At 38.8% G+C, this 23724-nt stretch overlaps 1 protein-coding gene across 16 annotated transcripts in view; it reads left to right on the forward strand.

The window, feature by feature from the left end:
• The window catches only part of ablim2 (actin binding LIM protein family, member 2), a 315904-nt gene that overhangs the window by 178025 nt on the left and 114155 nt on the right, over positions 1 to 23724 (forward strand). For all 16 annotated transcript variants that reach the window (XM_039751406.1, XM_039751419.1, XM_039751421.1 and 13 more), the window contains exons 5-6: positions 6227 to 6353; positions 14099 to 14192. In XM_039751406.1, the coding sequence (XP_039607340.1) occupies positions 6227 to 6353; positions 14099 to 14192 (221 nt within the window). The remainder of the gene's footprint in view (positions 1 to 6226; positions 6354 to 14098; positions 14193 to 23724) is intronic.

Here is a 23724-nt window from a genome sequence, read left to right on the forward strand (position 1 = left end):
GCTGAAGTTGGGTGGGAGGAATTCAACGTGAACATTATCTAAATGGGGAACCATGTTGTGGTCAGCACAGTTATCCTTTTCTTCTTCTTCATATTGTGAGGTTTCTAAACTCTTTTGGGATCTGGGATCCCCCCCACCCAACGGGAACGACACGCTGAAGTGCATCCCAAATCGCTATTGCCACGTGTATTTTTTGTCCTGGTCCCAAGAGAGTTTAAAAACCTTATTTTCTTGAATGTGTGCCGCATTAATAGGAATATTTCTTGAACAAGCATCACTGCAACCACATCAAAACGGCTTTTTCGGCGTCTTCAAATGCAGCAGCTCGCCTACTTTTGCAACCCAAGATTTTTCTTATTTTTTGCATATAGCAAGTATGCCGTTTCTATAGAAGGATGACAATGAGTTAAATTCCAGTGGATGTTTTTCAAATGATGACGAGCAATAAGGAAAAGGTATCACTTAAAACCACACAAAACAAAAACAGGAATGTTCGAAGAATGAACATTTTTTACAATGTTTCTGTTTGGAGATCATTGTGCAAATGTTCACAACTGAGCTGTGACCACAGAACTAACTGCTCTGTGGATGATTCATTCAAGCATTTCACGGTCACTTTGTTGTAATGAAAGTATCTGCTGCTAAATGTACTTCGTAGTAACGAGATTTCTGTGGACTCATGTCATATGGGGAAACTGTCAGAAACATAAAAATACTTTGTTGTAATACTGTACTCTCTCACAGTGGTCTCTCTCCTCTCACTGCGCCGCTGCAAAGCCCTGCCCGCCTAGCGTTCTGAAAAGTGTCCTCAGTGAAGGGGGCAGCCTTTTTGCTATAGCCCTTCACTGAGTGAGTCTCTGTTGCTGGCAGTTCTCTCGCGGCTCGGTAGTGGACCAAGACCGCAGCCTAGCACTTCAGTTGCAACTTTGCGGCTGCAACTATACTAGCAGATGACGTTTCCGGTACCGTAATGCCATGGGAAAATGTGTTTTTGTCAGAAGGCAGAAGTAAGAAAAGTCAATAAGTAACGCTGAAGATGCAGAATGATTCAATCACAAACGATAGTAATCATTTTGTACAAGTTTAGTGCTAACTAAGATCTGTCATGCGGGCTGCACAGATTTCTGTTGCGGGCTGCATGCGGCCCAGGGGCCGTGTGTTTGACATGCCTGGTTTAATCCATTATTTACTGATAACCACATTAGCAGGTTTGATGCTGAAGCAGTTGCAGCCTTTCAGTGTCATTTGCCCGAGTGTTTCATTTTACAGTATTATAAATAGAATAGAGCTAAAAGCAAATTATTAGGAGAACAATGAAAGAGATTTAAACATTTAAAACTATGAAGAAATATAAATGTCTTATGAATGTAAAGATCTCAGTGCAGTGTTTTTTTCTGAATGCTGAATATGAGAAGAGAAAAAAAGACCAGCTAATTAAATGAGATTAGTTAGAAGTTAAACAACTGACTGACTGTGAAGCTGGTTGGGACAAAAATCAGCAGCTACATCGTGTCCCCAGAACTGAAATTGAAAATCACTTGGCAAGACTAGATTTTTTTATATGTAAAAAAAAAGTCCCTAAATCAGGTACAAATATTGTGGCCAAAATGTTTATCAAGCTTACATAATGTAGTTGATGCACTTTTAAGGTCAAATTTTAAGTACCACCGGTCATCCCACCTTCTTGCGCCGACTGTGCTGTATACAGTGCTGCCGATGGAACAACTCGGCAAGGTGCCAGTAACTTACACCTGCTGTTGTCTCTTTTCATATGAACAGATCCCTCTTATGATACAGACTTAACTTTCCATTGTTAGGTATCTCTTGTTGAAAGAAAGGGCTTACTTACATTTTTTGATGCTTATATTTAAAATTGTGCAGAGTGAATATACTTCCATTTTGCTGGCTTTACAATCAGTGCTAATGAATCTGTAATATGATATGTGTGATAGTACTGAAAAACATTTTTGATTTTTTAAAAAGATAAAATAATACAAATTTGTATGCAATACATTTTTAAATTGATATGCAAAAATAAAACAAATACTTGTTTTTTGTTATTTTAAATACACTTGAAGTGTATGAATTAACTAATAGACTGCAGGCAAATCCACCAATCCATTGATTTTTTTCATCCAATTTTTGTTATACCATGGATCATGAGTTGGTTTGTCGTATGGTGTGTGCAACAATGCACTGTATCAGTGTGTGCTCCTAACCTCATCCTCATCCTCATTTGCAATTATCCAAAGGAGCTTGGCTGGGTTGCAGCGTCAACTTGCTTCATCTGCTTTTTAAGTTCCAGCCTTCCTCTCTGAATAGTTTGCTGGCAATGCAGATTGAGAACAACTACACAGGTGCGTTAAAATAAGGTGGGAGATTTGTGTGTTTCCAAGAAACTTCAGTGAGAGTCGATAACTAAGAGTTTTGAAAAACCCATTATTAAAAACCAGAGGACTAAACCATAAACAAAGTCAAGAGTCGTTAACAAAAGCATGAGATTATCACCAGAGCCAAAACGGCAAAACTGTGAACTGAAATGTGTAGTGGAATTCTGTAAATCATTAACCAGACAACCAGACACTAAGAGCACAATGCTAAGGTTTTTCAAGGTTTCAGTTCATATTCAAGGAGAAAGAGATTGAGTTCTGTGCTGAGTTTTATAGCAGAGCCTTCATGATATGAGGCTTAGTGTCTCTTTAGAGGCGGCCCTTAGTAACACTGCAGCATGTCCTAGCAACTTACTAACAAAATGCTGAAAATACAAAATGGTAGCGTGACAAAAATAAAATCAGACAATAAAATGATTGTATGTTTTTTAAATGATTTACAGGTGCCGGTCATAAAATTAGAATATCATGACAAAGTTGATTTATTTCAGTAATTCCGTTCAAAAAGTGAAACTTGTATATTAGATTAATTCATTACACACAGACTGAAGTATTTCAAATGTTTATTTCTTTTAATTTTGATGATTATAACTGACAACTAATGAAAGTCCCAAATTCAGTATCTCGGAAAATTAGAATATCAATTAAGACCAATGCAAAAAAAGGATTTTTAGAAATGTTGGCCAACTGAAAGGTATGAATATAAAAAGTATGAGCATGTACAGCACTCAATATTTAGTTGGGGCTCCTTTGGCCTGGATTACTGCAGCAATGCGGCGTGGCATGGAGTCGATCAGTCTGTGGCACTGCCCTGGTGTTATGAGAGCCCATGTTGCTCTGGTACTGGCCTTCAGCTCTTCTGAATTGTTGGGTCTGGTGTATTGCATCTTCCTCTTCACAATACCCTATAGATTTTCTATGGGGTTTAAGGTCAGGCGAGTTTGCTGGCCAATTAAGAACAGGGATACCATGGTCCTTAAACCAGGTACTGGTAGTTTTGGCACTTTGTGCAGGTGCCAGGTCCTGTTGGAAAATGAAATCTACATCTTCATAAAGTTCGTCAGCATCAGGAAGCATGAAGTGCTCTAAAACATCCTGGTAGACGGCTGCGTTGACCTTGGACCTCAGAAAACACAATGGACCAACACCAGCAGATGACATGGCTCCCCAAACCATCACTGACTGTGGAAACTTTACACTGGACCTCAGGCAATGTGGATTCTGTGCCTCTCCTCTCTTCCTCCAGACTCTGGGACTTTGATTTCCAAAGGAAATGCAAAATTTACTTTCATCAGAGAACATAACTTTGGACCAGTCAGCAGCAGTCCAGTCCTGTTTTTCTTTAGTCCAGGCGAGACGCTTCTGACGCTGTTTCTTGTTCAAGAGTGGCTTGACACAAGGAATGCAACAGCTGAAAGCCATGTCTTGCATACGTCTGTGCGTGGTGGTTCTTGAAGCACTGACTCCAGCTGCAGTCCACTCTTTGTGAATCTCCCCCACAGTTTTGAATGGGTTTTGTTTCACAATCCTCTCCAGGGTGCGGTTATCCCTATTGCTTGTACACTTTTTTCTACCACATCTTGTCCTTCCCTTCGCCTCTCTATTAATGTGCTTGGACACAGAGCTCTGTGAACAGCCAGCCTCTTTAGCAATGACCTTTTGTGTCTTGTCGTCCTTGTGCAAGGTGTCAATGGTCATCTTTTGGACAACTGGCAAGTCAGCAGTCTTCCCCATGATTTTGTAGCCTACAGAACTAGACTGAGAGACCATTTAAAGGCTTTTGCAGGTGTTCTGAGTTAATTAGCTGATTACAGTGTCTTCAATGTTCAACCTTTTCACAATATTCTAATTTTCCGAGATACTGAATTTGGGACTTTCATTAGCTGTCAGTTATAATCATCAAAATTAAAAGAAATAAACATTTGAAATACATCAGTCAGTGTATAAAGAATGAATCTAATATACAAGTTTCACTTTTTCAGTGGAATTACTGAAATAAATCAACTTTGTCATGATATTCTAATTTTATGACCGGCACCTGTATACCAAACACATACATGGTATATATATATATCAACAAAAGAGATTATACAGAGTTTAGGCACTTTGGTGATCCCCATGTAATTAATAGCACATAAAAGTGCCCTTTTAGATTGCCTCAAAAATGGTAGTGGAGCTGGTGTTCAGGCTGGAGAACAGGGACAGGTTCAGGCAGTCTGGAAACAGAACTGACATCATCGGTGGTGCAGCTGTTAATCATTTGTTCTGCAGAGGGAGGAAGAGAAAAGGCATTAAGCGACAGCGCCAACCCCTGGCTCGAAGTGTAACTACCTTCAGATGAGATCAGAAGTTGTCTTCCATGCCCATTTATGTAACAATGGTTAATATTCTTTGAATATTATGCATTCCAAAAATTCATAACATATATGCAGCAAAAATATTTCTGAAGCAACAAAAATATATAGCGAGGTGATCCATTTCTTAACAATTTCAGGGCCACATTAGGCTAGTGCCTCTTTTAGCAGCATTAACAACATGGTAGAAAGCAGTTTTATGTTGAGACACTGTGAGAATCAGTTACATGGTTTACTTTATCATCCTTTGTATTTATACATATTTTCTTTTTTATTTTATCTCAATGTATAACTTACTTTTAATTTTAGGTCAGAATGACTGCTCAGTTTACAACTAAAATGGCAGAAGGGGATATCTAGGGAATTGGATACCATATGAATAAACACCGTTGGGAAAATAAAGCATTTACCACGTGTACGATCAAAGCTTCTAGGATGAACTGTCTATCATTATTGTAGTTAGCCAAACACCCTACCTGGTGTTTTTGGCATAGAAGTTGGCAGACAGAACCATGCACCTTAACATTGAAGATGACATCCTTGCATCAGCCCGACTTCTGAGTCAAGACAGACAGCCTAAAAGATAAGCTCTCTATCTCTGGTTTCTTTTGCTCTCCCACACAGAAGCCTCCACTGGTGTTAATTCTTCAGCTTCCATATCCTTACAGAATCTATTTTTTAAGCAGACTTTGGAAAAATAATGTGTTTATGGCTTTACATTCAGACTTAGCTATAATTCATTATCATTTATTTCATCTGTATTGTTTGCTGTTATTATTCATTTATACTGGTATTATTATCTTTTGATAATTACTGATTTACTTTGCCCTGCAGTGGGCTGGCACCCTACCCGGGGTTTGTTTCTGCCTTGTGCCCTGTGCTGGCTGGGATTGGCTCTGGCAGACCCTTCGTGACCCTGTGTTGGGATATAGCGAGTTGGACAATGACTGACTGACTGACTAATTTACTTTAAATTTCAATATTATATCAGGAATTGTTGGGTGTTTAAGGCAACTAAGTGGTAAGGGCAGATTGCCACTTCTTTCACATAGTGGTATCAGCTGAGGAGAAATACATCCATTACTGAGCAACACATGAAAGATGGAAATAGTTAAGGTGGATCAGCCTCAGGTGTCTAGGGGACACTTGTCTCTGGTCTGTTCAAGCCAAAGGTAAGGAGTTTATATGTGGAGCACAGAGCACTGAAAGTTTGTGCTTAAGTGGTTACTATACATTGGTCTTCCTGTGTGAGTGTGTGTTAAGCTTAGGGTGTGCAAGAGTAGGCCAACCCAAAACATCCCCATGGTAATACAATAGTAGTCGTCTGTATTGGTACTTTAATGAAAATAAATGTTTATAGTTACTCAAGACTAACAGTTCAGTAACACAATAATAGGAACAAAATATCAGTACTAAATCAATAGAGGAAGGAGTAAACCTCACATGAATATCTATATTACAGTTGTCTTTGTTCTCCTTCAGATTGTTGTGGCTGTGGAAAGGAATTTCAAAATGAACAGTCCTTATTAGCTCTGGATAAACACTGGCATCTTGGATGTTTTAAGTGTCGGGTTTGCAACAAAGTCCTGAATGCAGAATATATCAGCAAGTAGGTATATTTCATTTATGCCTTATTTTGGAAGGATTACTTTTGTTATGTTTATTAGTTTCCTTAATAAACATAAGAACTTGTGTGGAAGATTTTAGATTTGCTTACTAACCTTACAGATGAAATTTTAATGTGACTTGATGTATGTAAGAGTATACATCATGTTATTAATCTCAGTATCAGTCATGTCATGTGAAAACTATTATAACTTTCTTAACATTTTTACCCTACATTTGTCTTAATGTTCATTACACATTTCCCTACTGCAAAAGTCAGTTTCACTGATTTTTCATTTATATGTGTACTGTATATCATAAACGGTTAATATTATATACTTAACGATTATACTATGAAGAAGAGAATTTTGCTGATATTTTGGTAACTTCTTTTACCTTGTATAAGGTAGCTTAAATGCAGATTAAAAAAAAATGGCCTATATACTTAAATAAACATCTCATATGATTCACTGTAGTAAATACAGTATTAAAAGCAGTATATATATATATATTGTGAGGTTCAAATGAGGGAGAGGAGGACCAGAGAAAAATTGGGGTACCAACATAGCCATCCTAAGTCTAAAACATTGAACAAAAATGGGCATGCAGTGGCTTTTTAGCATCTGCACCTTCTCAAAACTATCAGCTCTCTCAAGAGGGTCTGAATCAGGGAACTCGTGTCATGTGGCACTGTGTTCCTCAAACTGAGATCCCATTTTCCAGGAGCCTTTGAATTTATGTTATCGAAGAGGCATGATTTAGTTGAATAAGTGCCAGGCTAAGGTGACCTCATTGGGTGGTACTTTGCATGACAATATACTGTATATGTATTTTTGCTTTGAATTTAACAAAGTTATGGGCTTAGGCTTATTTTCTTCTGGTTAAAATTGTGTAATGGAGTTTTGTGGAAAAATAGCATTATTAATTGTTGTAAGCTGGTTACTTTAACATTCATTATTTTGTACTCTTTTTAATAAGTTATAGAATTAAATCATAAATATTCGACATTACCAGAATAACCATTAGTCTCAGTAGGTAACAAAAATTACAAAAATTATGGTTTGGGAATAGAATCAGTTTTCTTTATTGAAGTAAGAATTTAGAACGTATGAATCCATCCTACCATTTTAGGTATCAGTCTTCCAAGTCCAGTTAATGTGGAGCAAGCAGTGTGGGGGGATTCAGGAACCTAAACTGCAGCAGTATCTACTATGGGACACAGAGAAACACAGTCATATGTTTACATTGAGGTGTGTTGGAAGATTAAGCCATTGGTGGAAGTCCAAACCAACACCAAGAGCAAAAGCAATTAGTGACTGAATCAGCACTTAGGTACTGTGCCGAATGAGTCACATCAAAGAATACACTGGAATAATTTTTTTAACCTTAATACTGGCAAATACTCATCACAAATGACTGCAAGGGCTTAATTATACCTGTGTCAGAGTGGCTTCTTTGGGTATCCGCATCAAGCCATTTTTGATGAGCTGCTTCTTGTACATGTGCTGCAGTAAATTCTTTGGGCATTTGGCTGACTTACTGTGAATGGTGGACCTCCTTCTTTCTGTCATCATTTTGAAACCACACTGTTCTGCTCTTTCTAGTGTTTCGTGTATTCTTACTAGCTGGTACATTGCTCTCATCATTTAAGCTTTAGACTTTGAATATTGTGGGCTGGAGCTCCTGATAACCACTACGTTCAGCATATTAAAATAAATGAATTAATTAAATACTGTCCATATGTAAAGGATCTTAACACAGGGAAAGACAGACAGACACTGTCTGTTGTGCAGTGCTCTTGTGAAACATAGCTCTCTTTTGTCCTATTATTGCTATATTTTTCAGACTCTCACAGGTAACAGCTAATGCTTAGTTCATGGTAAAAAAAAATTTTCCAAATATTTATGAAATTGCTTCTGTGAAAAAGAAAGAAGGAATAACATATTATGTGCTTAAACTAATCTTCAGGTGCAATAATATATTCCTTTGACATCAGTAATATGTTTGAAATAATAAATACAATTAAGCAAAGACTGCACACATACAGACACAACAGAGCAAATTATATAATCATACTAATATGATTAGTATTGTGAAAAGTAATAGCATACACCCTTGGATTAAGTTCTTTTTGCACTAGGTGTAGTAGCAATACCAATATTCAGATTGTTCTTGTATCAGATTTTCCCTCTGTGATATTTCTTCTCACAGCATAGTGTAAAAATTCGAACACAGCCCTCATTGCAGAACTGCTTAATCTTTGCAGTATTTTATGTTTTCCAGAATGAACTGCTGATTTCAGCAGTATCCACAATGTGTCAATGGGATGTACAGTGGGTCTGGACTTTACAGTAACTAGACCAATTAAAAAGTACATTTAGTTTTCTTCCACTTACCAACATTCTGATTTAGCTTTGCTGCTGTTTTTGGGTCATTGTCTTGCTGCATTATCCAGCTGCACTTCATCTTCAGATCACAGATTATGCCTTGTCATTCTATTCAAGCATTCCTTGGTTAATCAGTAGAGTTCATTGTTCTCTCAACAATGGCTCTGATTCAGCAGTAATTGCCCAAAACCATGATACTTCCACCACCATGTTTGACCACTGATTTAAGTTTTCCTCTTTTTTCAGACATTGCATTTTTCATTCATCGATTTCTCTTTAATTCCTTGTTTAAGTTCTTTTGGTTGTTCTACCACTAGTGGTGGAGTCATGAGCTGTGGTGACAGCCACTGCGATATATAGGATGGCAGATCCTAGATTTTGTTCTTGGGATCATTTAGTTTCATTGAAGAGTGTATTTCTTGCTCTTGGAAAGAATTTGGCTCACTTGAGTAAAGCCCCATTCTTAGCTAGATAAGCAATGCTCTAATTAGAGTGAAACTGTTTTACACAAAATTGGAGTAAAATAGCTGTACCTACCAACCAGTCAAACAAAATGTCATGTGTTAAATAACATGTTGTAATCTAAACAATATCTAACCAAATTTAAATTTTAAATTATGCAGTATAACAGCAAAAGAGATAGCAAAGATTCTACTTCTTGGCTTTGCAACAATAACAAAATATTAAAGAAAGCCAAGCAGTGTAAAAAATACTGTGAACTGTCTTTACATGGAAGTGCCCTTTGTCACTGTTTCAGTGTAATGTATGACTTCATTTCATTGGATTTTCAATCTGTCCAGAGGAAAAACAAATGAGGTAATCGATCTAATGGGATATTGGCAGACATCCATTTTACCATTTCCTATAATTCAAAAGCTGTTGAAACTGACCAGTGTTTTGTTTTAGAAATATTAGAACAATAATTTTGGAATGTATTACAAAAAAACATTTTGCCAATTTTAGAAGAATAATAATGGTGACGGTTCAGTTTGTTTTTGATTACATAAGTTTTTGCATGTGGAGAATCCAAACTTCATCTCAATGTGAAATATAGGTCGGCCTTCAAAGGCTCCTGTCAGCTGAAGGTGAGAGTATTGTTATTGAAAAAGAGGATGGAACCATAAGGTCAAATTGTTTCCTTTTATGTGTATAAAAAGGCTTCTCTTCATCAATGGACAGAAGGCTTCAGTGATAGTATTAGTAAAGAAGCTGCAGTATCTGTCCAAAAAGATCTATAGGCTATAATGTATAATGTGTGAAGACAAGATGCAATATTCCAATACCGTGTATGACATCCAAAATAATGAGATGATGACTGAAGGCATTTGATATTATCAGTTCATCACTGCACAGTCTAATTGTAATACACATCCAAACATGCACAAAATTTAAATATGAGTATGACAGCCCTTATTTGTAGTGTCTCATATCAAGCTGTTTCTACACATTAATATTATAAAACCAAAATGAACCGACTCTCTAAAATTAAACACAGAGGGACCATCTGGTCTAGGAATCTCTTTAGCCATTGTAGCAAAATAAGAAAAAGGCAGAGGAAGTGCAGGGCCCAAAGTTGGACCCAGCAGGACATTGCAAAAAAATGGCAAACATGTATATTTTGTATATTTTTCTCTTTTTCACCCCTGATAGCCCCAACTGATGGCAAACAGATCCCCAGTACAAGTTCATGATACAACAGTTGACTGCATGTGGGGATAGGAAGTCACTGTCACTGGCTGATTGAGTGCATGTGGGATGGTAATCCTGTCTTGGCAAATCCAACTCAGCTGACACCATGTCATACATCTCTCAACACCCTGATACTGTAAATTGTAACAGCTAAATTACTAACTCTATACTACTACTAACTCTAAAAATATAAGATTCCAGCAAGAAGAAGAAAGGGTTATCCACATATGAATGAAGTAAAGAGCAAATAAACATTTACTTAGCATTTACCGTACCCTAACCCAAGCTCACGGCTCTGTCATCTACAGATTATAACGATTCACTGTTTCACTGTCAGTATAATTTAGTAGGGTGGCCAGATGTCCAGGTGACAGATACAGCCCCTATTTCAGGCTGTGTGACCCGCTAAATAACCAAAGAATATCTAAATGTTTTAACAGGCAGCCCATCTGATAAAACATTTCTGTGGCAAAACAAACATCCTCACCATATATTTATAACAGCGCATACGAAACAGCAAGGGGGACCCCTTCGTACTCCAGCTAAAGTTCAGTGTAATATGTGTATAATATAATAGCACAGTCAAAACTCAGATGGGGGAAGCTTGAATAGGAACTTGTATTAAATTGAACAGCATCACGAGGACCAAGAAGCAGACCAAAACAGACAGTACTGTCATATATTTGTTTCCACTTTAGGCACTGTGTAGACTCCTGTGTTTGCTTTATGTGTGGACATATGTGCTACAGCTTAGGACTTTAAAAATATAGTCATACTATAAATTTTCTATCAGAGTGCCACATTCACCTGATATCTATAATGGTCAGTTGCTATAATAAAAGTTTTTCCTTTTCACTTCTGTTTTTCCCTAATTTTTGTCATAACTAAATAGCTTTGCCAAGTCCCTTTTCATGAATATTATTATGGCTATAAACAGTATACTCAAGCAAAGAAGGAATTAATTACTATGTATGTATGTATGTATGTATGTATGTATGTATGTATGTATGTATGCATGTATGGGTTTTGTTAGTTACCAGCTGCAAATTGTTGCTGTGTGTGAATATGGAGTGTGTGTGTGTGTCTGTGTGTGAAAGAGACCACTTTGGTGCACTACAGTCCTGCTCAGGCCTGTTTTCAGACTTTTGTCCAATCCCGGTAAGATAGACTTTGGCCCCTGAAATGCTGAAATGGATTGAAAAGGTTATAGAACAGACCTACTGAACTCACTCCATTGAAGGCTAAAATGACTACACAGCCCTTGAACACACCTGAATGTTCCATCCATCCATCCATTTTCTAACCCGCTGAATCCGAATACAGGGTCACGGGGGTCTGCTGGAGCCAATCCCAGCCAACACAGGGCACAAGGCAGGAACCAATCCTGGGCAGGGTGCCAACCCACCGCAGCACCTGAATGTTACCCCACACATACACTTCCTTACTTGTTAATCTGTGGCAAAACACTGAAGTACCATGCAGGACTCTTCACTTCTACTTCTCTCTGCTTAATTAGAAAATCAATTTGTGTGCTGCTTGCAGTGCTAAAATTACATTCCAGGCCACAGGACTCCCTCTGGAATGCAGGCCTTTTTTGTAAAAAAATTCTTTGCCTGTTAATGCTCGTCATGTTCATGAAAACCAGAAAGTACATCCTTATACCTAAAGTACTACACCAGACATAAATTAATGCTTTCCCCAATAAAAAGAAGAAACCTTTTAGAATGTGTATCCTGCAGGCCATTTTATTTATCGAGCAGCAGATTTTATCCAGTGCTCTAGAAATTAGATTAGAGAACATGCTTCACTATATATCATAACAAGTCTGTCTATAAAAAATAGAACATGATCATAAACTTGTCAGTTTCAAAAACAAAAAAAGGCCACTGACGGGAAGAAAACGCAAAAAAAATAACAGCAGTTCTGTAGAGATATAAGGGATCTTGAGGTATATGCCTCTGGTATTGGGTGGCTGTCATAAACTGGGTGTTCCAAAAGCACACATGTCCCATAAATACTTCAAAAAAATGCCCTTTGGGGGGGAAGATTACTTTCCAAACCCATACTAGATACAAAAGAGGCTTAGAAAAGTCTTTATAAAATAAAACATTAATTTTAACTAAAGGCTCCTTAGAGCACAAAAGGAATTGCCTAGGAAGGCAAGGCAATTCACAACAAACACAGAATCCCAAGGAAAAGTCAAAAGCAGAGCAGAGGTTCAAAGACCTAGGAAATCACAATAAGCACAAAGCAAAACAGAAGTAAACACTCCACTCTTTAGCGCATTGAAAATGAACCACCAGGAACTATGGGAAACCTACCAGATATATAGGACGGAGGGCAGTTCCTAGCAGTGATTGGCAGGTGGCCTCACCTCTTGGAGGATCACTCACAAAACACATAGAACATAACCAAGGCATTTTATATTACAGACAAAAAGAAACAATAATGCACATACTAAGCAAAAGAAACTTTAACGTAAATAAATGGCACAAAAATGGACAAAACAGATAAGAAACACGACTTTGAACCCCAGCAAGGGGAGAAGTGAGGGCTGAAACATGATATTGGCAAGTAAATTAATTATAAGACTATCTGAGGAATCAGAAAAAAAAAATGGCACGTACTGAGTAATGACTGTAACTTCATTATCCTTGCAGAAGGAAATCCTGCTCTAATTCCTCTCTAATGGTTTTTTCTGCACACTAATGGCCGCTGATTACTAGCAACTTAGAAGAAACCTTGGTCATACACTCGCTCAGAATTTGGTACCAGTATAGGAGGTATTCATATATTCCCACCGCCTTTTAATGACACACATGGAAGGTGATTGATGTGGGAGCTGTATTTCACTGTCTGAACAGCCGATCCTGAAATATATTCATTATACACTTTTTTAACACCATGCAAATTATAAACTTTGATAGAATGAGCCTGACTGATGTCCCTAACATTTTTTCATTGTCTATTGTGGTATCTATCAATGATGAAAACATTATTTCTTCAGAAGCATGCTCTCATAGAAAAGCAGTGTGTACTGGAGCTTTCAATTAAAATATAAAAAAAAAATGGAAATCTAAGTACTGATAAAATGTACTCCTCATGCATCTGTGCGAGAATCAAAATTGTGCATTATACACACTTACTCTGACATCCAAAATGTATTAAAGCCAAGTCTGTAATTGTGAACGCTTGCATCAAGCATCTGTGTCTTTTGGGCCACATGTTTTTCATAATATCAGGTTCCCAATAGTCCCAAACTCTCTAACAGCACCGTCAGCGCAATATTGGTGAAACATTACTATTGAATAACCTGTTTGTTGTGGTAACTTTCAATGCATCACCTTACTATATCTTGCTTAAATGGAAGAATTCTGAACCACCTACTGTAGCACTGTGGGGAAAAGGACTTGCTTCAAATTGAAGAAATCAAATAATCAAGACTTCTTTAGAATATTGCAGACATTTATTAATTTTGTTGCCTTTTTTCCATTCTAGATAGGTGGGGAGGGGATGTTGGATCTTTGTTGAATGCATTGCATGGGTGATTTATTTGTAATTAATTCATTGTAATGTCATATATAAAACTACTACAACTTTTTAAATGGAGAGTTTAATTAAAAACAGTTATTCATATTTTGTGCCTCTTCCTGTTTCTCACTACATTTGTAAGGGATGGGATTCCATACTGTGAAACTGACTACCATGCTATCTTTGGCATTCAATGTGAACACTGCAAGAAGTATATTACTGGGAAAGTACTAGAGGTAAGTCTTAGGAGATAAAACAAGCTAGAATTAATGGTTGTTTAACATGATGTTTTTTTTTTTGATTATCACTTTTATTAAGGATAGACACAATGCATATTAGTTTCATGTTCTGTTTATTTCAGTTTGTGTGAAAGTTTAGTGTTTAGTTTTGAAATTTGGTTATGATAATAATTTTATATACAAAGTATATCATTACCTACTGATTTCAAGATTAGTGCATGCTTCATTGATACTCAACTTATGAAAAATGAATTAACATTTATAGACATCAGCTATGGTGAGAATAAACTCTGTTTTAGCTGCAGCTATAAATGGATTATTTCAGTTGAAATTATACAGTAATATAATGAAAGACTGAACCCTGCCTGTGATAAGAGTCTTCAATCATCTGCTTCATTTTTGTCAGAAGTTTTGTTCTTGTCCTCAGCTCATAACTTGCTTAGTTATTATAACTTTTTTAGTAACCATATACAGTATCCCCACCTTCTAATAGTCCTCAATGACACAATAACAGATGAAACACTGTTGCACTGTATGATTAAGTGCTTTATTGGTATTACTTTTGTTCCACTACTAGTTTGCTGTCTTGTCTTGACTAACTAGATGACTCCTACTCTGCCAACCCTTTTACAGTGCTAATAAGATGTACTATAATGTTTGAAGTTAGAAAAAGCAATAAGAAACAATCCCTCAAGTTGTTAGTGGCCCTGTACCAACAACAGCCTCAAGCAGCATAACCTAAAATAAGTGCTGATCATATTCAGTAGTGCTCAGCACTTTTGATTGCTTTCTCATCAGTAACTTCCATTGTAATATCCTCCTCCTCTCTTTCTTTCTTTTCCCCTTGGGTTAGGATTTAGGGATCTGAACAAAAACTGACCTACTCAACCACATAACTGTGCATTTATAATGCATACACAACTTTAAAAAAATGATCAACTAATTTCAGAACATAAATAAAAAGTTTTTTCAGTTACACTTGGGATAATCAGGGTTGGCAAGTTTTGTAAGTTTTTGTAAAATACAATACTAGCTGTGCTACCCATCTAAGACAGGTTGAAATCTAAGTAATCAATGTGGACCTCAGCGTTTGCAGAGCACCATCAATTGAAATTAATTTTGTCATGCATATAGTAATAAAATGCATTACTACAACTGTTTGTGATGTACCATCTGTTGAAATGACATATGCAGTGCATATATCTCGGTTAGATGCAATTTGGCATGGGATTAATAAAAGCATGTTTAATGTTTGTGATGACAATCTCCTAGAATGACCAATGCAATGCATTTTATAACTACAAATAGTTGTGATGTGCAATCTGTTGGAATGACAAGAGACATAGCAACAGGATGGATACACAGATATATAGGCAGTTTTCCTTTTATTTAAAGGTGGATAATTGAACATATTATACATCAGGGCTGATTGCAGTACTCTTTTTTTCATTAAATCCAAGAATATTATTTGATATTCTCTTTCACACATGGTGTGTCTTGACTTACTTTGTAAGGTACTGTTTAAACTCATACTATGTTACACTTAATGTAACTGAAATGTGTAAAACATATTGATACCAACTTGGTATTTGATGCTAAATCCACTTGCTTGTTTTAATATTTTTTATATTTGCTATAAAAAGACACATCCAAATGAAAATGCCCTGTCAAAATATATTTATGCCATTGTTTCTCTTCTTACTTCCAAGTCACTTCTTTACTTGCTGTGAAGTATAATAGCTAATAATAGCATCAAATGAATCTGTCAGTGGAATATAGTTACAGAACATATGGCAGAACTCTACGTGACCATCTTCATCAAGCCCTTCCATGAGAACCCTAAATCCAAAGAGGACTGTTTCATTTATGTTAGGTAGAATGCCCAGAGGGGACTGGGAGGTCTCATGGTCTGGAATCCCTACAGATTTTATTTTTTCTCCAGCCGTCTGGAGTTTTTTTGTTTTTCTGTCCCCCCTGGCCATTGAACCTTACTCTTATTCGATGTTAATTAATGTTGATTTATTTTGTTTTCTTATTGTGTCTTTTATTTTTCTATTCTTTATTATGTAAAGCACTTTGAGCTACTGTTTGTATGAAAATGTGCTATATAAATAAATGTTGTTGTTGTTGTTGTTACACTGTTTTCTGGCACAAATATATCCTTGTTATTATGTAATGGTTTCAGTTATAAACAGACAGTATCACTTTTTTTCACCCCTAAGCAGCTCTGTCCAGTAGTACAGTTGCTCCCCCTTCATTCACATGCAAACTGGTATTATTTCAGAAAATCACAGTAAGCAGTAAGCTTGACGTGTCCTCTGTCACCTTGATAATACATTCAAAGTATGTTTTTTAAAATGACCAAAGTTTAAAATTTTCAGCAGCATGAACTTCTGATATATTGTTTAAGAAAAGTCACTTTTATAACTGTTTCATAAGTAGCTATCCATCAGTAATGTTTAATGAAACTAGAAAAAATAAAACTGAAATTGGCTAGCTAAACACATCCATAATATCATGCTTTTTTCATAATATTACAGTGGCACTCATCGGAAATTATTAATAACAAAAATGTGTATTTTATGAAGATTACAGCAACTTGACTCTCATCCATTGCTCAATTCAAGCAGTCATCCTGCACATAAGCACTTTGGGCTACATTATTTGTATGAAAATGTGCTATATAAATAAATGTTGTTGTTGTTATCCTACATATACTGTAAATGTGGTGTAAAAAATGATTGCTTGAGAGAGAGAATCAGTACACTTCACGCCACCCCCCATGGGTCCAGTTTGGAATTACATCTATTCAAGCCTTTTAGTTATCTCCTAAACAAGCGTGTGTGACAGGCACCCCCCCTCAGCCCAGACCCGTCGGGTCGGGCGACGTGCACCGAGAGGTCATGAACGCGAGAGCGAGCATCAGTGTTGGTATGGAGAGAGCCCTTCCAATGAACGAGCGCGAACTTATAAGGTTGCAGATCAAGGAACCACCTAGTGACTTGAGGGTTGGACTCCTTGTGTAGGGCCATCCAGTGTAAAGGTTCATAGTCCATGACAAGTGTAAACTCCCAACCCAGGAGGTAGTACCTCAACTGTGTAATCGGTCACTTGACCTTGGCTCAGCACCATCGATGCTTTGGCTCAGCACTGCTCCTAGGCCTGTGTCCAAAGTCTCCATCTGGAGGATAAAAGGAAGCGAAAAGTCAGGTGCTTTCAAAACAGGTTCTGACATCAGGGCCCTTTTTAAGTCATTGAATGCAGCTTCTGTCGTATCAGTTCATACTGCAATGTTGGGAGCCCTTTTCTTTGTTAAATCACTCAAGGGTGCAGTTCTCCCCGAAAACCGTGGTGCAAACCAGCCGTAGTACCCGACTAAACTGAAAAATACTTAGACATGCCGCTTGGTTTGTGGATGGGGCTATTTCAAAATGGCATCTAGTTTTGACCACTGTGGCTTCACAGTACCATGGCCCACCAGGTAGCCCAAATATTTGGATTTTTTCAAATCAAAAAAACATTTTTTGGATTGATCCAAAGACTCGCCTCACCTAGCATCCGCAATACTGTTCAGACGTGCTTTATGTGTTCCTTCCAGGTGCTGGAATAGATGATGCCGTCATCTAGGTAGGCAGCACTATACGTATTATGAGGTCGGAGCACTTTGTCCACCAGACGCTGGAAAGTCGCAGGAGCCCCATGTAACCCGAATAGAAAGACACAATACTGCCAGTGTCTACTAGGGGTGCTAAACGCAGTTTTAACCTTTGCGGGGTCCATTAAAGGAACCTTCCTGTACGCCTTGGTCATGTCAAGTGTGGTCAAATATTCCGCCTGTCCAAGCCTTTCAAGGAGGTCGTCCACTTGAGGCATAGGATAAGCATCAAATTAGGATACCTGATTAAGTCGACGGAAATCATTGCAAAACCTCCAACTTCCGTCGGGCGTAGTAACCAAGACTATTGGACTGGACCAGGGACTGTAACTCTCCTCTATAACTCCTAAGTCGAACATGCGCTTTATTTCAAGCTCCACTTCAGCCTTCTTTGCCTTGGGAAGACAACAATAACAACAACAACATTTATTTATATAGCACATTTTCTTACAAAAAGTAGCTCACAGTGCTTTACATAATGAAGAAAAGAAAAATAAAAGACAAAATAAGAGATTAAAAAAAGACAACATTAGTTAACATAGAAAAGGAGTAAGGTCCGATGACCAGGGTGGACAGAAAAAACAAAAAAAAAACTCCAGATGGCTGGAGAAAAAAAATAAAATCTGCAGGAGTTCCAGGCCACGGGACCGCCCAGTCCCCTCCGGGCATTCTACCTAACATAAATGAAATAGTCCTTTTTGTAGTTAGGGTTCTCACAGAGTCACTTGATGATGATGGTCATACAGACTTCTGGCTTTTAATCCATCCATCATTGTTGGAACATCATGGTACTTTGAGTAGATGGTGGTGGCGCAACCGGAAAAGGAAACAGAAGAGAGAGTAGGGGTTAGTACAAATTTTAGAGCCACCATGAATAGTTATTATAATGAGTTGGATATACAGAGTATCAGGATTTTAATTACATTGAAATTATGAGACGGCCATGTTAAAGTAATGTGTTTTCAGCAGTTTTTTAAAGTGCTCCACTGTATTAGCCTGGCGAAGTCCTATTGACAGGCTATTCCAGATTTTAGATGCATAACAGCAGAAGGCCGCCACACCACTTCTTTTAAGTTTTGTTCTCGGAATTCTAAGGTGACACTCATTTGAGGATCTGAAGTTACGATTTGGAATATAAGGTGTCAGACATTCCGATATATAAGATGGGGCGAGATTATTTAAGGCTTTATAAAACATAAGCAGAATTTTAAAGTTAATCCTGAATGACACAGGTAACCAGTGTAGTGACATCAAAACTGGAGAGATGTGCTCAGATTTTCTTTTTCTAGTTAGGATTCTAGCAGCTGCATTCTGCACTAGTTGCAAACAATTTATGTATTTTTTGGATAGTCCTGAGAGGAGTGCATTACAGTAATCTAGTTGACTGAAAACAAACGCGTGAACTAATTTCTCAGCATCTTTCAATGATGTAAGAGGTCTAACTTTTGCTATGTTTCTTAAGTGAAAAAATGTTGTCTTAGTGATCTGATTAATATGCGATTTCAAATTTTGATTACAGTCAACAGTTACCGCTAAACTTTTTACCTCCGTCTTGACTTTTAATCCTAATGTATCCAGTTTATTTCTAATAGCCTCATTGTATCCATCATTGCCAATCACTAAGATTTCAGTTCTCTTTATTTAGCATGAGAAAGTTACTATTCATCTATTCTGAGATACAAGTCAGACATTGTGTTAGAGAATCAAGAGAATCGGGGTCATCAGGTGCTATTAATAAATACAGTTGTGTGTCATCAGCATAGCTGTGGTAGCTCACGTTGTGCCCTGAGATAATCTGACCTAACGGAAGCATGTAGATTGAGAAGAGCAGCGGACCCAGGATAGAGCCTTGTGGAACACCATATCGGATATCATTTGTCTTCGAGTTGTAATTACCACAACTAACAAATAATTTTCTCCCTGCCAGGTAGGATTCAAACCAATTTAAGACACTGCCAGAGAGGCCCACCCATTGACTAAGGCAATTTCTAAGAATATTATGATCAATGGTGTCAAATGCGGCACTCAGATCTAAGAGGATGAGAACAGATAAATGGCCTCTGTCTGCATTTACCCGCAAATCATTTACTACTTTAACGAGTGCAGTTTCTGTGCTGTGATTTGTTCTAAAGCCAGACTGAAATTTATCAAGAATAGCATATTTATTGAGGTGGTCATTTAATTGCATAATGACTGCCTTCTCCAGAATTTTACTTAAGAAAGGCAGGTTAGAGATGGGTCTAAAATTTTCAAGAGCCGAGGGGTCGAGATTATGTTTCTTAAGTAGGGGTTTAACTACAGCAGTCTTAAGACAGTCTGGGAAAAGCCCCATATCTGACGAATTTACTATGTCAAGAACATTATCAATTAGCACGCCATACGCCATAAGACGTTAGGGGCGCTCTCAGACTATAACCCCGGGTTCGGTCACAATGTCGTGGGAGATCAGAGAGGTCCTTCTGAGTTTTTCTTCTACCACCTCCGGGACCGACAAGATAACTGCTTCAAGCTCTTGTCTCTGTTGGGGATTCAAGTTAGAGCCGAAATTAAGTGTGTTGATCTGAACAAAGAACGAGTGGGGCTGTCCAGAGAAGGGATCAGGGTCCCTTTCCTTCCACGGTTTCAGCAGCTTGGCTGACGATTGGGCTGTTTCACCAGATAGTCAACAAACCCTTTCCTCTCCTTAACTTTATATGGTCCCTGCCAATGGGCAAGTAGTTTAGAATGGGAGGTGGGAACCAACACTATGACCCAATTGGAACTCCCGAAGCATCGTGCCATGGTCATAATAGCAGGCCTGTGCTTCTTGCACCTCCTCCATGTGACTTTTTAGTATAGGTCGAATTTTCTCAAACCTATCGCGTAACTGCATGATATATTCCAAAACATCGAGGGAAGAGCCATTCCTTCCCAACGTTCTTTCAAATTGTCCAATATACCCCGGGGTTGTTGTCCATATAATAATTCAAATGGTGAGAACCCCATTGAGGCTTGAGGGACTTCCAACTAGGCAAAGAGTACGTGGGGGAGGAGTTGATCCCAATTCCTTCTATCCCTGCTGACCACCTTGCGAAACATCTGTTTGAGGGGCTGATTAAACCTCTCCACTAGACCATCGGTTTAAGGATGATATACCGCAGTCCTCAAGTGCTTTATCTTGAGTAACTTGGCCATTTCCCTGAACATCTCCAAGGTAAACAACGTTCCCTAGTCCGTAAGGACTTTTTTAGGGAAACTGCCTCGCGCAAAGACCCCTACCAATTTCTGTGCGATGGCTTTGGAAGCTGAGCGCAACGGAACAGCTTCTGGATACTGGGTCGCAAAATCCACAAGGACTAATATTTACTTATGTCCTTGGGCCGAGGACTCCAGGGGTTCCAGAATATTGACCCCTATTCTTTCAAACGGGGCATCAATCAAAGGAAGGGGAACGAGAGGAGCACGGTCCCTCCTAGGAATTTACCGCAGCTGATACACTGGACAAGAGATACAGAAGTAGCGAACCTCCTTGTTAATTCCCGGCCAATTAAATCGGAGTTTGATACGCTCTAATGTTTTCTCGGCATCTAGATGGCCTCCTAGGAGGTGGGCGTGTGCTAACTCACAAACCTGCACTGGAAGGTTCGTGAAATCAGCAGCAACTTCCGTACCTTCCCTCATATTCACTGACGTGATATAATAAATCATTCTTAATAACAAAGTGGGGGCCCTGTGGCATTGGGTGATGGGTGTCTGGACCATTGGTTGACTAGTATGGCTGCATTCTTTGCAAATTTAAGGGAATCATCATTCCATTGTTCCCTTTTAAACGAGGCCGGTGTTTGTCTAAACTGAAAACTTAGTTCTGAGAGAGGGACCGGTCTGACCTCAAGGGGCAGGGAGTCATCCCGCTCTGCCGAGACGCGGACTGATGATGCAACTGTCTGCGATGGTCCGGGAACTTCCCCATCCTCCTCTTGGCCTCCCATATCTTCTCCCTGCCAGCTGAGTACACAGTGTGGAGACAACCTGCCACAGATTATTCCCGTCTGTCACTTGACCTAAATTAGGTGTGGGGGTCCCTTTTACTATTAGACCAGTCCTGCCCGAGAATCACAATGAAAGGTGGATTTGGGAGGACCACTACGATGAGTTTTTTAACTGATCCTTCCTATAGAATTTATAGAATTGGACATCTCCGTGTACACAGGTTATACTGGTTTTTACTTTCTACCACTGTCAGGGCAGTACAACCCAGCGATCAACAATACATTTGTTGCTGCCGGAATCGAAGAGGGCTTCCACTTTAAATCCATTAACAACAACCACTCCCGTATGAGCCATTGACAGGGGGTTTGAAAGTGCACACAATCCAAACCCCAAACCCCTAACCACTTGCCTTCCACCTCGCTCCCATGTAAGGGCCGCGCCGGCAGAATCAGGGACTCCGGTGCAAACTCCGGTTTATGCCGAGGGGGCAGATTAGGAGGGACATAATCTCCTTAGCGTCCGCTAAAGGACCGTTCTGCTCTCCCAAATTGTGAGGCCATCCTAGATTTTTCCACAAGCTTGATGAGCTCATTCATAGAAGTAAATTCTCCCCAGACCAGCTGAGTGAAATGGACGGGAACGTTGCTCATTAATAGGAAGCTGGCTACCATCTTTACTATCTGGAAGGTGGAGCACTCGGTGGGCCTTAACCATTCCACCACCATTTCCCAAAGAGCATCAGCCAGCTCTTGGGTAGATCGCTCAGGATCCAGCTTCCACGTCTGCAAGATCTTCACCTGCTGATCTGGGGAATCCCCATTTTGTTCTGGGGCCTTGTCCCCCACGGGAGGACAGCTCTCTCCTCTGAGAGAGCATAATAAGTCCCTGTCACTTCCACCAGAGAGACCAGCCCACTTCTGTGTGTCCCATCGACACTCTCCCTAATTGTTTTATGTGGCCCAGAACTAGACAAAGGGAGTGTAATCTGCACCGGTTCTTTCCAAAATCCAGGACCAACCCCCCACCCGGAAACACGGTCCCGGTACTCTCCCACCTGGTCATGATTCAGGTCCGGTCCCGTTCTCTTCAGGGTTTCTTTGATCCTGTCGGCTACGCCACTGTCACAAGAACAACAAAAAGACATTGCTAAGGTTTGGGGCAGCCATCCGTATAATATTTTCTGGTTGCAAAAGTGATTAGCACGAACAGACATGTTCACACAACTGTCCAAAACAGAACTGATATACTGGAAGCAAGATGGCAGACTTAAAGGCCAGTAAAGGAAGTGATGTCATCAGGTCCGGAACCAGAAGTGATGTCGTTGGCTGCCCCAGAAACAGGTGGGATTTCCTGAGAATGGTCTGCAAGGGATTGAGAGAGAGAATCAGTACACTTCTCCACCCCCTGGCCCACCATGGAATTACATTTATTCAAGCCCTTTAGTTTTTTCCTAAACACTCGTATTTGACACAACCTTATTAGCTAGTATTAAAATGCAGGGAAAGGCTTGAATTTTTTACAAGACCAGCTATCTTTTTTCTTGCCAGACTGACCTATGCAGACTAAGTTGTTACGTTATGAAAGAAGATGCATTGTTTATAGATATTGTCATTTTCAGTAGCCATCTTCACATTGTTTTATTCAACAGCATGCATATAGTTTGGTAGAGAAGGGACAATTTTAGATTTTGTATCCCATCTTATAACTGCCTTTTTATACGGTGTTATTATACTACAGTGCTTAAATACTACATCTGGAGAGCACATACTGTACATGTCAGAAGCCTGATGGCTGGTTGCAGTCATGCCTGCCACTCCAGCATGCTAAGGATGTGACCTTAGGAAAGTTTTTTTATTCATTGTATGCATATTTCATCAAATTACAACCACATTAACCCAAAAAATA

Source organism: Polypterus senegalus, chromosome 4 (genome assembly GCF_016835505.1).
Source record: "Polypterus senegalus isolate Bchr_013 chromosome 4, ASM1683550v1, whole genome shotgun sequence".
NCBI classification, from domain to species: Eukaryota; Metazoa; Chordata; class Cladistia; order Polypteriformes; family Polypteridae; genus Polypterus; species Polypterus senegalus.